This window comes from Bactrocera tryoni, chromosome 2 (assembly GCF_016617805.1).
Source record: "Bactrocera tryoni isolate S06 chromosome 2, CSIRO_BtryS06_freeze2, whole genome shotgun sequence".
NCBI lineage: Eukaryota > Metazoa > Arthropoda > Insecta > Diptera > Tephritidae > Bactrocera > Bactrocera tryoni.
In genome coordinates, this window is record NC_052500.1 from 10,838,172 (window position 1) to 10,854,776 (window position 16,605).

The window sequence follows — 16,605 nt, forward strand, 5'->3', positions numbered from 1 at the left end:
TAATTCCGCCCTCTTTTTACAAATAGCTTCGCGCAAACGAAACGTATCCAGAAATTTCCACTTCAAGTTGAGAGTGCCAGTGGGACAGTGTCCAGTTAGGAACGCTCGACGACAGGGGTACCCTACTGGTTCCTATCTTCATAAAATTTTGAAAATAGTGCCTTTTTTGCAAACTCATCGGCTTTACAAGTTCCGCTGATTCTGCTGTGGTCAGGCATTCAGATAAGTGCAATATAGAAGTAGTTTGATGGAACCATTAGACGATCAATCGACCGAATATCGTCGCAAAGGTGAGCCGAAGCAGAAAAAACCACGTCAAAGCAGCTCAAACATCAAGGTTATGTTGACAGTTTTCTTCGTTATCGAGTTGTGGTGGCCTCCGAATTTCTACCGACCGGCAAGACAAGATTCTTCCAACTTTCGTCACAGTAAGATTGAATCTTTTGGAACCTTCTCAATAAATTTCTGGCAGGCTCTGGGCGTTTTGTCGATATGCGATTTTTTTATCCATACCTAGGGGTTAGGGACATAACCACGGAATGGTGTCTCTAGCTGTCCAAGTGGGATTATTCGTAGCCTCATGAGATATGGTATCGGCCTATTAATTAACCTAGCTCATCGTAACCATATTTTGGTCCAGAGAACATCCAAGCGAATTGAAGCTCAATACATTCTGTTCCCGGATTTTTATCCGACCAAGGACTGTCAACTCGGCACCATGCCTCGAAATTACTTAAAGACATATTCTGCCGCTTTAACAACAACAACAAATTCAATCCATTCATTCTTGAATAATTTTAGTGATTTTTTTTTGATTACTTTCAATGTTTGAGAACCTTTACAGAATTTGGCAAACTACTGAATTTAGGAATTTTTAATGATTGCTTCGACTTCAGAGTCTTGGTAACTTTGATCGAAACACTTTTTGGTGTCAGAATTACTTTTTCATTAGAAAAATAAGAGATACATATCTGAGGAAGAAAATTGATCTACTAGTGTTTGGGGCTAAGAAATGATTCACTATTATAATAATATAATAAAGTTGTCTTACATATTTGTTTTTAAGTTCGTAGATAATTTTTAAATCTAAAACAAATCGTTTGACAGTCAAGTCACGTTTCAGAATATTTACATATATTCGTTTCACGACATCCAATCATGTCATAGCAGCACCAGTGGTTCTAAAGGTTAGGTTTACATTAAAAGTGACAAGACAAAGTGACAACGCTATGTAATTTTATGTAAATATATGTGTACGTATGTATTCATAAATACATATATGTCTTCATACATATTTTTATTTCCAAACTGAAGCTTAGTAATGGCACAATGCCGCTAAATGAACAAATTGCTTAAATAACACATTTGAATAGCAAATCTCAATGTTAATTAAGTTAACGCCACACATGATTGGATGATTTGTTGCAATTAGGGAAGAGAATGCAAATCCTCCCAATGTGAAGGTCAGTAGATCCCAGGTATATAATCTTAATAACATTAAACTGTTTGTTACAATTAGAATTTGCGAACAGTCACAATTTAATATTTTCATTAATGTTAAACAAAATTAAAAAAGTAGAGTGAGAAATAAATTCTGTCTTTTCTTGAAAACCGTCACTAATTTACCTTCCTCCCTTCGTGTACATTGATTTCTGACTTTGAAATGACTTTGTACCCCAAACAGGGTATATAAAGTTTTCTGAGCACAAGTATGTATATCAGTAAAAATAAGAAAAATATGACTTCTCATCACTCAAATGGTCTCCACGACTTCTTTTGCAGGAACAAATTCGATTAACCCGATTTTCGAGTGCTTTTTCCACTAAATCCAGTCGTATGTCATGAATAGCACGTTCAATGTTGACTTCCAAGGCTTGAAGAGAGTCTGGCTTATTGTTAAAGACCATTGACTTTAAATAACTCCACAAAAAGTAGTCTAATGGTGTTAAATCACAACTTCTTGGAGGCAATTCAATGGCAGAATTTCTTGAAATAATCAAATCTCCAAATATTTCTCGCATTATTTCGGTTGTGGCACTGCTGTGTGGCACGTAGCCTCGTCTTGTTGGAGCCAGCTGTTGTCAAGATCAACTTCTTCCAATTGCGACCAAAAAAAGTTAGTTATTATTGATCTATACCGCACTCTATTAACAGTGCTACCACCTTCTTTTCGAAAGAAGTTCGAACTGATGATTCCATCAGCCCTCAAATCACATCAAACTGTCAATTTAGGTGAATGTAATGGTTGTTCATGAATAACTTGTGGATTTTTTTCCCTCCAGAATCGACATTTTACCGCACCAATCAGATGAACGTGAGCCTCATCGGAAAAGATTATTTTCTTAAAAAAATTCTTATCCTTTTCAAATTGTTCCAAGTCGAAATCAGCAAATTCACGACGTTTACGGTGGTCCAAAGACTTTAGCTCTTGAGTGAGAACAATTTTATACTGATCCTTTCTCAAAATGTGCCAGGTTGTGGTTTGAGACAGTCTTAATTCCTGAGAACATTTTGGAATCGATAAATTTCGGTCTTCAGTGTGCTTGAACCGCTGCATCTAATGCCCGATTCAACCTCCTAACGGAGTAACTCACATTCAAGCGCAAGCTTAGAGGCGACCCAACAACGAACTATGACGGCTGGCAACGAAATGCTCTAAAAAGTGAATGGTTAAAAAAGACAATCATGACGTCGCCAGCAATGGAGAGAAAATAAAAATAAAAATTTAAATAAAATAAAAAAACGAAAGTAGCCTAAGGTGACGCCATTTCAACAGCCAAGCTAGCCACGACGGCAAAAGCTGAGAAGCGCAATCAAGTGGGCAGCTACCATATATACACAGGGAATGCTAAAACAGCGCGCCGCCGTCTACAGCCATAGCCACTTGGCGCACAATGGCAAGCAAAAAGGACGAGCAATGAAATGACAGCTAAGCTAAGAGCGCTAGTGTGTGTATATATGTGTGTGCGGAGCTATATACTATTTATTATTTACTATAGCACTAATGAAAGTGTCTCCGCATACATGGAATGGTAGGTGGTTACAGCGCAAAAGGGGAGCGCGCCCACACACATACATATGTACATATAGGGTGTGATGGTAGGAGCAATCCAGTTGTGTAGGCGACGCTTGCTGCGCGGCAGCTGCACCGAAAATCAACTCCACTGCGCCTAATAAAGTGTTGGAGGGGCAAAAGGTGAACTGCCAAGCAGCTGCCATATTCTTTTCCGCATCTAAGCAAGGGTTCGGGCCCACACAACTTGACAGGGTTACCTACATCTACTATATCCATGTAGCTGCTGCTGTTTGTGGCTTATAATAAATACATATGTATGTAATGTATATGGGCGCCGTGTAGGAGTTTATGTTTAATAAATGAGAAGCAATATGCTCGGTTGCCGCCGAGTTCTGCTGTCTTTTTAGTCAACACACAAAAAATAGCAGCCATAACAACAACAACAACAAGCGCAACAACTAAGCACTCGAGCAAACATGCTACAGCTGTGCAGTGCGCAATTTACCGTCATTCGCTTGTGCGGCTGTCTATGTGTGTGAGTGTGTGTGTTTGTGACTTTATAAATATTTTATGGGCGGGATTTCAAAGTGTATGCACACTTCATTCCAATTCGACATTTTGTGCACCCTCAATGTTGTCTCAGCGTTAGTGCCCCTCCACGCCCCGCTCTAGCGCGCTCTCTACACCTCACGCTCGCTCTCTTTCTCCCTCTTTCTCTCTTGTCAACTTAAGAAACTTAGTAATGTGTGTGCCTTTTAAGCGTCTGAACATCATTATGTTGCGACGAACTTGAGTGTAAGCACGATCTGGCAACCCTGCAGTTCATTAGGAACAACATTATTACAACAAAATTTCCTACTCAATAAGCATGTGCTTTGTTTTAACTTAATCAGCAACATCATTAAGGCATTTTGTGACATTTGCGCTCATGTACTCACTTTGACACTCTCTCTCATGGACTGCTTTCCTCTCTCCCCACCTATTTGTGTGCACACTGCGCCTCTACGCAGCCATTGAGGCAGTTAATCCTTAAATACACAACAAATGTCATGCAAATAACCAGCGAAGCATGGTCCTTTTCGCTGTTCACTGCTCGCTCTCTCATCTCTTTCACTCTTACACTTTTTTGTCGAGCGCAAGCAATTTTTTAAGGGTAGTTTATCAGCGGCAGTAAAATCGTCTGCTGCCCACATAAAATGCTTACCTGAGCACACAGCACCGTTGTACATATCCTTACACACACACATGCACTCACTAGCAGCGCGCTGTGCATCCTTGTGCTCTCTTTCGTCAATTTTTGCTCCTTTCACAGTCCAATTGCTTGTGCTTTTGTGTGATGCTTGTTATTCTTATTGCTTCTGCCATTATTGTTGTTGTTGTTTACTCACTTTAATACTGCTGCTTCTGTTGTTGTTGTTGCTTGTGTCTTGTTTATTTTTGTATTCCAATTGCCATCAACCACCAGCAGCGCCACCACAGCGCATAGACATTATTACCCTCTTGGCGTTGGCTTCTTGTCGTCGCACGCTCCTTGTGGCATTTTTCTAAGGACACACTTGCCCGTTTCGCTTCATTTCGTTACGGTCGTCGGCAGAGTGATGACGTTCCATTTTACGCGTTCATCGTCCATCGCTTTTCGTCTTTTTGTCATTCGTGCAATTTTGCTTGCCACTTCTTGAAAGCGCATAAAAAAGACACTGAAGGATTATTTGCGTGTTTTGGTTAAAAAAAAAAATTTTCAAAAGAGACTTAAGAGTGTTTGTAGTGCGAAAGAAGTTCATTTACACAGCGAAAAAGTGATAAAGTGCCGCAAAGCTTTGATTTGGAAAAAAAACTGAAATTTCGAAAAAGTTGAAATTAATCTTTAATAAAAAAATAACTATTTCTTAACAATTTTGCAACAAGTTTGAAGTGTTTGGCAACAACAAGCAGCAATTACAACAAGGCAGCCGCTAAATATGGTTTATTTTGTACGTATTTTTTAATTCTTTTTTTTTTAATAAAATTTTTGGAAAATTTAAATATACTTTCAAATAAAATTGGTAATGTTAGAAAATGTTAATGACTCGTAGCTTCAAATTTTAGAAAAATACTACTATGGGCAAAAAATAGCAAGACTTTGTTCATAATTTTAAATTTCTTATTTTTTTTTTCTTCAAAATCTACGTCGTCCCCCTGAAAGTAATCCCACTTGACCATAACACACTTGTGCCAACATTTTTTCCAATCTTCGAAACAGTTGTTACAGTCAATTTGTGAACGAGCTAGATACAAAATATTACGGCGAATGTGTTTTCGCGTGAAATTTAAATTAAAAAGCCTTACGATTTTTTGCCCACAGTAATAACAAATAATAGTTAAGAAATGCATTTGAAAATCTGAGAAACACCATGCGGTGCTATCGATTTTTGGTAGTCCTTCTTATATGTCAGTAATATGTTCTGTGCCTTCATATTGCCTTCGCTATGCAGACCAACTTTCGAAAACTTCTTTTTAATACTTTTTGTATTTAAGCTGTTAGAATTTGAGACATCGCGGTTTCAACAAAAATTTTGAATGATTGTAGCCAAAACTTGAGTTTTGGTTATAAAATGGGTATATATTGGTTATAAACTGGTTATATATTGGTTATATCTGTTAGCAGAAGCTTACAATTTTATGCTTACATATATATAATAAGATGTGGCGCAACGTAAGCAATAAAAAGCTCAATTCTCATTTTTTTCATGTTAAGTTGTTTTGCATTTTAAGTTAGGATATGCATGTATGTATATCAAGATTTGTTTTACTATTTATTGCTAAAAAAATTGATAATATATTCGAACAATTGAATTATTCAAGTTCTTCTTAATTGGCGTAGACACCGCTTACGCGATTATAGCCGAGTTAAGAAGTTAGAATTATTCAAGTAAATAACTTTAATTAATGCTTTTTGTTTCAAAATGTCTATATGGACCCTGATGTCCTAAAAACTTCAAGTGGTAGGCGCATATTATGTGGACATATCCCATGTCAAAAATAAACTTGTAGTTTTGGTAACTGTTTTTTTATATTAGTTGGGTTCCAGTGATCTCAGCCATTTAATCAGGATGATTGTGTTTCGTTTTCTTTTTTTATTTAAGGTGAAAGTGAAAGAGAACAACTGTTTCCAGTTAGTTTATATTCAAGCTGTCATTTGGTGAAGGGAACATACTCAAATATCAGAAATAAATACTAAAAATTAAAGTGAAGATATCCCGACGCTAGAAACGAATTTTAAATTGAATATATCCAAAATATACTTAAATATCCGAAATAAAGAGAAAGTATTCCGACACTAAAACGCACAAGCATATTGCTGAAATAATTGTGTTTTCTTAGTTGTTTCGAAAAATTGTAGACATTTTGCGGTATATGGCCTACAAACTCAACAACTCATTTCTAAGCTAAAAATGTATTAGATTTCTAACTTAAGTAGTATTATATGCTGTTTTTGAACTCTGTGTTGAATAAAGAAGACATTGTAAAATATTTCGACAGCTCCATTCAGTTTGCTATTTCAGATTTTAGTTTGTCTGGCCGCAATATACTGTATTCATGTGAAGGCTTATACAAGATATTAATAGAATCTACTTCAAGAACTTAACTAATCTTTTTTGAGCTTACAATTTTTTAGTAATTTTTTGGTTTCATCTTTTTTTACTTACTTATAAGATAAAATCTAAAGCGATCACATCGTTATAGTTTCATCGGCTGCGGTCCGAAAATCAAAACCTATTTAAATGGTAATAATTAAGCTTTTTTTGTGTTGTTGGATAAAATTTTACCGACGGTGTACTTTATAATATGGAGGTTTCTCTCCATACCGAAAAATGGCAGGCAGTTAGGCGGCTACTAGTCCTCAAATCCTAGTGAACGTAAATAAAGTTTGGAACAGGAAAATACTTGTATATTCTTAATCTGTTCATTTTTGCTTCCGTGGTACTAGAACGAAGAAGCAAATATGAAAAATCCAAAGTTATGAGCTTTTGAAAAAAAATCCATTTTTGGCACTTTTTTGTTACGAATAACTTTTTGAAATCAAAAATCCATTTTTTGTTCTTTTGTGTTACAAATGATTTTTTAAAATAAACAATTTTCAATATTTTTAGCAATTCTAATTTTGTGGGGAAAAAATAGATTTCATGGCGATTGTGCGATTTTGACACCTCTCTACCAAACGGCCGATAACTTTCGAAAAATAATCAGTTTTCCACTCGAAAGTTTGAGATCGTATTACTGAAACGTATTTCTAGCTGAAGAAGCTAAAAAATAAAAAGCAATTTATTTGATCTTACCAGGAAGAAAATCGTCTTTAGGGGATTATTTGTTTAGTGAAGACTAAGTTTCTTTTTTCGGTTTTTTCTTCGGTAACAATTATTGTGAAGAAAAATATAGTTTTTCAATCACAGAACTGATGTTATTATTGTTTCATTAAGTGAATACTAGTTAATATCTTTATTAAGTATAATAAACCAGTTATGTAAATTTTGAAAATTTGTTTGATAACATACCGACTTTTAAACAAAAAATGAGGCACCAATCTGGCGTTTAAGTCCAGTCATACAATTTCATCCCAATTAGTTTTAGGGAAATATCTAAAAAGCTAATTAGTATCTCAAAATCTAAGGGTACTTACAGTAAGCTGATTCTTTTTGTTCAATTATTCGACAAGTGAAACAAAATTACTGTTTTCTTTATACCCTCAACACACTGAAATACGAACTGGCTGCTCAAAATCAGGTCTTTTTATAAGCTTTGATGGGTTTCATCGGGTGAAAACAGCCTTTTTTCAACATATTTCTCATATAAAAATTACTTATTTTATAAGAATTTTTTATTGTTACAAACATATACTATTAACAAAGAAATTCTGAAATTTTTGATAAAAAAATATTTTAAACTCGGCCATTGCGATGCCATTTCCGGTAAACCTTCGGAAAAAAGATGCGCTCACGTTGGCAAGATAACTCCTTACAAGATGATCTGAAGTGAAAAAATACGTGTTTTATTTAAAATCTTACCTTAGAACTTGGACGAACCATATTTAGAGATTTGAAATTTTTATTTATTATAATTTCCAAAAAAATCTGGTGTATAAATGAATTTATATGCATGAGTACCGAAATAGTTGCACAACAACTAAATTGCCTTAATTTTCTACGCAAGCAATTTACAGCCAATAAATTTACATATATGCATATGTATAGTATGTGTATGCATGACAGCATAACGGTTAAGTTTTCGAAATTTATGAAAATCATAAATTACTTTGAGTACCAATTTTCAGCGCCTGCCAATTTAGACAATTAATCAATTTAAAATGGTGTTAAAGGCGTATAAATATTAACACATAGTATAAGCGACGCAATAGAACACGCATGCACTCGCTTGTGTGTTACAGTTATAATGTATATTTGTGTGTGTACACCACCTAACTTTGCTTGAGTTGAATTGCTGAAAGAAATTGACCCACTCAAGTGAGAAATCGAGTTAATTAAAACGAGCCTAGCAAAGATGGTGGCGCACACACGCACACTAATGCATATATACACACATGTACGTGTATATACGTGTATGTACCATATACAACTACTTAGTATGTGTTTAAACTTCAAGCATATTGCTAGTAGGAAGTAAAGCTTGTTAAGTCAACTGTAAGCCACGGCAGCCGCAACGGATGTTGCACATTACAATTGACGGTCATGCCGCATGCAAACATACCAACATACTTATATAAAATGGTACACACATATATACATAAGATTGTAGTATGTGCTGCGCGGCGGCTCTTGAGCAAAGTTTTCACTGCACAACAACAAAATTTGGCGACTCAAGTGGAAAAAGAAGGAAGTGAACTTCAACACTTGCAGTGAAGTGTGAAGATTGCAACCAGAAGGCAGGGCGGGCATTCAAATAAAGTGCGGCCATTGAAGGGATAAAAGAAATAAATATATTAAATATATAATAATAATATGTATACAAAATGCTTGTGCGTTAGCAGCTTTCATTGATTTGGCGCGAGTGTGTTGGGGCAAACAGCACAAACAGTTGAGAAAGAGTAAAGAAAAAAACGCAAAAGCATTGGCTTGAATAGTATATATTTCGTATTTTTAATCAAACTTCAACTTATTTTTTTGTATTCATAATGAACTTTAATGAACCACATATATACCATTTTGGTCGACCACTTTTTGCCATTTCTCCACTAGATACATTATTCCATCAGCGTAAAATTTGCCTGGTTTCTCGGTGAAAACCTGCGACAAGTAATTTAATTTTTTAACAGGCTTCTCTTTTTACTTTACTCAATGCAATATGAAGGATGTATCAAAATTTCCTAGCCAAGCTCTCCCAGCTTTTGCCGAGTCATCACAGGTATGTGAGGTCCAGCGTTGTCCGGATGGAAGATGAAGCCCTTTCTGTTGATCAGTTTTGACAGTTTTTTTCGATTGCTTGCTTCAAACTCATCAGTTGTTGACAATAAAATGTAGAATCAATCCTTCGACCTGCCTGGAGCAACTTATCAGTGGATGATTCCTTTCAATCTCACCAAACACTCAGCATAACTTTTCGAGGCGTCAATCCTGGCTTTCCGAGCATTTGTTGAGCTTCACCACGCTTGGACCATGATCTTTTTCGCACATTATTGTCGTATTTGATCCACTTTTCATCTCCTGTTACCAATCGCTTCATAAATGATTCGATTTCATTTCATTTCGCTTCAGCAAAGAATCGGTTCATTAAATTTTTCACAGACAATTCATGTGGTATCCAAATATCGGGCTTCGTTTTGTAGATGATGAATGTTAAGTTCCTTAGCGATGTCATGGCTGCTTATGTTACGGTCCTGATAAATGTTTTTCATAATTTCATCGGCCTTTTCAACGATAGGTCGACCAGAACGAGTTGCATCTTTCACATCGAAATTTTCAGAACGGAAGCGAGCGATCCGTTTTCGAAAAGACTTTTTCGACTACTCGTTATTTTGAAAAAATGTTTTTGAAACAAAAGTTGTACCTGATTGAAAATGACAGTGAGAGAGTGTTTCTTTCTTAAAGTAGCTGGGTAGTCGCTATCATGGAGAGGACACAGGCACACAACGCAGTTTTAAAATTGATATGAAATTTCAAGATATTTACTTCCATGCCAACCTCTAGAATTATTTAGTTCAGATTATACTCCTTAAAATTAAGTACAGCAGGTTCCAGAGCTTGAAGGAGCAAATTTTGTCGGCTTTAGCTTTTCCAAAATAAGTGATTACTTGTGTAAATATTGTAATATCACTTCATAGTTTTAAAAAAATGCCGCTATAACATATTTTTTTTAAATTAATAATTAATCAAAAAAAGGAAAAAAATGAAAGTTTACAGCTACTAGTTAAAAATTGTATCCGGAATTTATTTAAAAAAGTACCGTTACAAGAGAATTGAGCCTACACAAAGTGGTAAACCTTTTTGGAAACTTAGATCAAGGCTAAGCGCTAGCAAGCAACTCATAATGCGTCCCAGTGCGCTCAGGCCATATGCTCTGGAATCATTGAAGTCTGCTGCCAATATGCGAATATAGTAAATAAGTTCAAATAACAACAACATTATTTTATGTAAATCGCATGCAAAAGCTTTGTAAACCAAATACGGTTTCATTGAAACCTAACTTTGTTTGATTTGTGGCAGCAGCGCGGAGCGAGTCAAATCAATCGCCAGGATTGATTGTCAGGATGCACTGAAGCGACAAGCGCGCGTAAGCGTACAATTAACACAAAGATCAGCGCCAATGCAAAGCTATATATTGTACCACGCTAGCGCATACAGCGGACATCAATAGCCAAGCAATCGCGCTAAAAGGGTTCGACAGCGATTGATGGGCGGCGAAGTGCGAAAGTGAATTCGTGTTGTTTTTGTTTGACTTCTGTTGTATGCAAATGTGCTTGACTTTGTTTGTTTCAAGCATTTTTTCTCAAATATTTATTTCGGAAATGCGCTGAAAACGTGCGCGACGCGCAGAGACCCCTAGCGGTGTAGTTGTGATATCCTGCCGGCGGGAAAATTGCAAACGTAAATGATGCTGTGGTTAAGCGTTGCACAAACTGAAAGGAAAATCACACAGCGCGCAGCGCTACAACAACAGCAATATATTCTTAAGTTAAAATTTTTATAGGGGGCGTGGCATATGCTGCCGCGCTTGTTTTGCATTTAATTTGTCATGCCTGAGTGCACTTATGTATATTGAGGCAACAGTCACGGCGGCAGCACAGCGGCGCGCCGCCAAACATGCCGCAAATATGATGAAAAAAAGCGAAACAGACAAATACATATGCCATATAAAAAAAAAAATAAAAACTGCGTATAATAAAAATTTAATTTAAAAAGTTTTCCACCAAATTGATTTCATTGTTCAAGCGCAGCTAACGCGCGCACTACTATTAACGTATGCCCTTATTAATTGCTAACCCGTTGCGTCCTAGCACACATAAGCTAAACCCTTTTCTTCTCTCTTTCTCTTCTTGCAGAGTCCGCGTGGCATGCAACCGTGTAGTCCATCGGGCGTTATTGCAGTGATGCCGCCATCGAAGAGTCCCACCATGGAAACGGCCGCCGGACAGCAAGCAAATGCTCACCTCAGTGACAGCAGCGCTGCCGATAAGGAACAAGGCGCGGAGCAACAGCGCGCCGCAACGCCTGTCAGCAGCAACAATACGACGAATACAACAAACACCAGCACAAATCTGCCTAATGCACGCGCTTGTCCGCTCAAATTTTCCATTGCGAAAATTATGGAGCCCGATCAACGCGCCAGCTGCGAAAGTATCAATGCGCCCGAAGATTCCGAACGCTCGTGCAGTCCCATTGAGGTCGCCAGCGATGAGTGTGAGTCAGAGCGCGCCGAATTGCAATTATCAAGCGCTAGCAGCCAGCAATGCGCAAATGCTGAGAACTATGATTCCGCTTTCAAAAAGTATGTGCCATCTTCCGCCACCTCGGCCGCGGCTGCTGCTGCCGCCGTCGCCGCCAACACTGTGAACAATGTTGCCGCTGTGCAGCAGTTTGTTAATACGCGCCATCAGGAATTAATGTCACAATATCCGTTGCTATATTATGCGCCCAATCAGTTGATGTGCGCCGCCGCCGCAGCGCAATATGCAGCGCTCACTGCCGCGCAGCAACAAACTCTACTTGGTAATACCGGTGCTGCCGCGCATTTGAGTAGTTTCACCGCGTCGCTTAACAATTTTCACACGCAATCGCTGCGCCGTAATCTCAGCGCCTCTGGACATCATTTAGCCGCCGCTGCAGCAGCAGCAGCTGCCGCACAGGCACAGGCGCATCATGCACACCACCAAGCGCTTGCCAGCGCACACCCGCAGCTGCAGCAGACGCTGGAAAAACAGCAGCAGCAACAACACCAACAGCATAAAATGCGCGACAGCGCTGCTGGCGCATATCACAGCATGAAACGCAAGCATAACGCGAGCGCTGCAGCTGCCACCGCCGCCGCGCAATCCGCTACGTCAATTCATGAGCACAACTCATCGCGCGCTTCCTCACCCGCCTCACGTCATCTACGTTCGCCGTCCCCCAACTCAATGGATGACAGTCCTGGCTCTACATCGGGCAAGCAAAAGACATTCTCATGCCTGGAATGTGGCAAGGTCTTCAACGCGCACTACAATCTTACGCGCCATATGCCGGTGCACACTGGCGCGCGTCCATTTGTTTGCAAAGTTTGCGGTAAAGGTTTTCGACAGGCTTCAACGCTTTGTCGCCATAAAATCATACACACCTCCGAGAAGCCGCACAAGTGTCAGACCTGTGGCAAGGCCTTCAATCGCTCCTCTACGCTGAACACGCACACACGCATTCACGCCGGCTACAAGCCCTTCGTATGCGAATATTGCGGCAAAGGTTTCCACCAGAAAGGCAACTACAAGAATCACAAGCTCACGCATAGCGGCGAAAAGGCGTACAAATGCAATATCTGCAACAAGGCTTTCCACCAAATCTATAACCTCACCTTTCACATGCACACACACAACGACAAAAAACCCTACACGTGCAAGGTGTGCGCCAAAGGTTTCTGTCGCAACTTCGACCTGAAGAAACATATGCGCAAGTTGCACGAGTTGGGCGGCAGCGATCTGCTCGACGATGACTCGCCACCAAGCTATGAACGCCGACGCGAGTATACGCGTCGTGAATATACGCGCCGCGAAGCGCATCTCGGCTACCACGCGCACTTACCACACGGCAGCCAGTTGACGCCCGACTCCTCTGCTGGCAGCTTATCGCCGCCGATCAATGTCACTACACCGCCGCTCTCTAGCGGTGGTGGCGGTGATAGCAGCAACCCCGCTTGGCATACGCCGCAGTACCAAACGCTAACCAACGCGCACCAGTCAGCAGCTGTAAATGCAACAACGCCTGCCAGCGCCTACGCACCGCATCACCTTTTGCCTCAGGTGGCCAGCAGCAGCTTTCGTGCAACCGCCGAGTACTCTAGCAGCTCCGCATTCATTCAACTAGCCAGCGCAGCTTCCACGAGCGCCTCCACCAGTGCCGCACAAATGTTATCGGCTCACCAACACCAACACCAACAACAGCAGGCGCATCAGCACAACCAACATCATCACCAGCACAACCACAACCAAAGTCCGATGCATCATCATCATCAGCGTCTGTCGGCGGCTGCTGCCGTCTCCGCCATGGATCAGGTGCCCTTCATAGCGAAAGTGTTTTGACAGCGCTACTATGCGGACAGTTTGGCCACAACGAGTACGCAGCATGCCGCCAGCACACTGACCGCTTCCACGAAGAGCATACTCATCGACTGACTGCAGTTCGTGGCGGCCGCTGCGGCAGCGACGGCAACAGCAACAGCGACGGCGACAGCCTCATCAACAGCCAGTTCGAACTTGATCACAGCACCGTCTTCAACACTCACTGAACTGGAGTTGGATGATGAACTTCTGGTGGACGCTGTGGATGAAGATGAGCCGCCGATGCAGCTCCCTACACTTCCAGCTATGGATCAGCTGACGGAGCAATTCGCGGCGCATCGCACAACATTGGGTAGTGCTGTCGAGGCGCTAAATGGTCTACTTTAAAGCGTGCCTCCGAACTGCTGGTTTCAACAAAATGGTTTCATGGCTGCGCGAAGCGGCCGCTATTTACCAAAAGTGATCACCGATTAGTCAAAAGTGTGCAATATGCGTTAAGAATTCGTAAAGCTTTGAAAAAAATTAAATATTCGAAATATTTCCTCAGCTTTAACGGTACAATTTCTTTAACATTGCACTCTCCAGCACCTTGCCACATAGCTTTCCAGTGATTTACCGTGATTTTTATTTTGCGCATGTTCCGTAAAAGGCGTATGTGCGCATTCTCAACTTATTTAGAATGAATATATAGCTTAGGGGTATTCACGTTGTAAATAAAAGCGGATATATGTGATATACCCAACTTGTAAATAAGTGTGTTCTTGTAAATATGTATGTATGTTGCGCCATAAATGTTCTTTAATAAAATGGTTGAAAATATATACAGTTAGTGGTTTCTTTGTATATATGTATGTGTGTGAAATGCATATATACATATGTACAATTGTATGTATATGTTTAGTTCTAAGTATTTCAATGTGAAATTCCACCGCCACACACACATATACACAACCTTTTGCGCCCACAAACAGTTCAATTTTAGGTGTAGTAGTATTAGTAAAATTGTAATTTATGTTCTAGTTATAAATAATTGAGATATATAACATTAAGTAAATAATAAAAAACAAAATATATAACATTAAGGGAAATATCGATTTAATTTTTAGTCAATATACATATCGAAATATGTATATTTAAGCGAAATAGTATGATGAATTGAATGTGTTTGAATTGAAAATATAAAAATAAAAACTAAAAAATAAAATACATATAAAAGGCGTATAAATCGTGGGTTTTGTTTACTAGTGCTCTTCGTGTAGCCTTTTAAAGAGGCTATACCAGTGTAACCCATGAAAAATTTGGCGATTTTGGTGACTTTTTTTTAATCAAAGTACTCGATCGAAGATTTCGAATTTCTTTGGCCATAACAAAGTGTTTTTTCAGCTATATTTTAATTTTTTTTGTACAAAAATGTTGAAAAATAACGGAGTTATGTGTTGTCTTCGGAGGTACCAAAAATAAAAGTGCCTCAACTGCTGACATGATTCCGGCTGAATGAGTAGCTGAAACAAAAAAGCTTGAACAGTTTTTTAAACTTAAAGGTATTTCTATTACAATGACCTACAATCTTTGAAAAATATTAAAAATTAACAAAACGACGTAATTTTGAAAAAAAAAATCGTTTTTTTTTTAGGTAAAAAATGGTCCTTTTTTCTAATGCCAAATTGACAATTATCAACCAATCAAAAAGATTGTAGGTTATTGTATAGGAAATTTATTCAAGAATACTCAGTTTTAATATGTATGAAGATTATCGGTCAGTTTCTGGTTGAGTTGTGATATAAAATGTCGTTACGAGAAAAACGCGTTTAAAGTTTCACTTACATATACATATATGTTTATACCTACAAGCGGTCGCTCTTTAGAACGCTGCTATTCAAAAACTATTCAAGACCTTGCCAGTTTTACAGGATATTTTTTTAAATATAAACTATCGAAAAAGCAAACAAAAAAAAATTTTTTTTAAGTGTCACACTGGTGTAGTCCCTTGAACAGAAATAATTTCATAAATCCACTGTTCTGTTGCAGAGCAAGTAGTTATTTGTTTCATAATATTTATTAAAAATACTTCACCGATACTCAGTTATAAGTTTCATTAAGTAAAGAGTCTAAATAATTCGTGGTGGGATTTCATTAAATACTTAGGAAGATCATCATTCTATTACGCCCTATTTTTATAGGCAACTCGCTTAGTCACAAAAAAAATATATCTATTTTGTTAAAGTTTGATTCATGATTATTTATAGACATATTGCCATCGAGGGCAATTCAACGATTTTAGCAACAGAAAGAAGTTACTGTGAACAAGTTCTAGAGAATACGCTGGTTGCAGAAATAATTTGAGTCAAAATTCCCATTGTTTCAATAGATTTGTGATACTATATAATCCCCTATTCAATTGCGATTGTGAGCTTGCGTGACAACTATTTTGCCTCGAACTTATACATATTAAATGCCCCACGAAGCTTGCAGCACCCAGAAGAAAGCCTCAGAGATCCTTTAAAATATATGCGAGGAGTGTTCAAAAAATATCGGGAATGGTCGTTTAAACAAAAATACTTATTCATTTGCCTACATTAGTGTTTTCAAAACAGCCCCTATATGATGTCATGCACTTATGCCAGCGCTTCTTTCAATCGTCGAAACACTTCTAATATTCTATTTTTAGGCTAGCCTTTAGCTCTTTAAGTCTCCAAACCCGCCAAATTTTATATTTTTAACACACCACGTATATAAATGATCGCCGAGACCAGTTGAGTCGATTTACCGATGACCGTCTTACTGTCACTCCTGCAGTTAATTAGATATTGAAGTATTGCAACGTCATTTTCTTACCAAAAAGCTGCTTGTTTGT

The 16,605-nt window shown here is 38.5% G+C and overlaps 1 protein-coding gene and 1 long non-coding RNA gene across 2 annotated transcripts in view; both read left to right on the forward strand.

Moving 5' to 3' along the window:
- LOC120769591 overlaps window positions 1-16,605 on the forward strand; it is a 121,133-nt gene that overhangs the window by 60,196 nt on the left and 44,332 nt on the right. The gene's annotated exons all lie outside the window — the stretch shown is intronic.
- LOC120769588 (fez family zinc finger protein erm) lies at window positions 4,612-14,976 on the forward strand. The gene is made up of 2 exons (XM_040096647.1): window positions 4,612-4,986; window positions 11,547-14,976. The coding sequence occupies exons 1-2, from the start codon at window positions 4,975-4,977 to the stop codon at window positions 13,770-13,772; spliced, it is 2,238 nt and encodes a 745-aa protein (XP_039952581.1). The 5' UTR covers window positions 4,612-4,974; the 3' UTR covers window positions 13,773-14,976.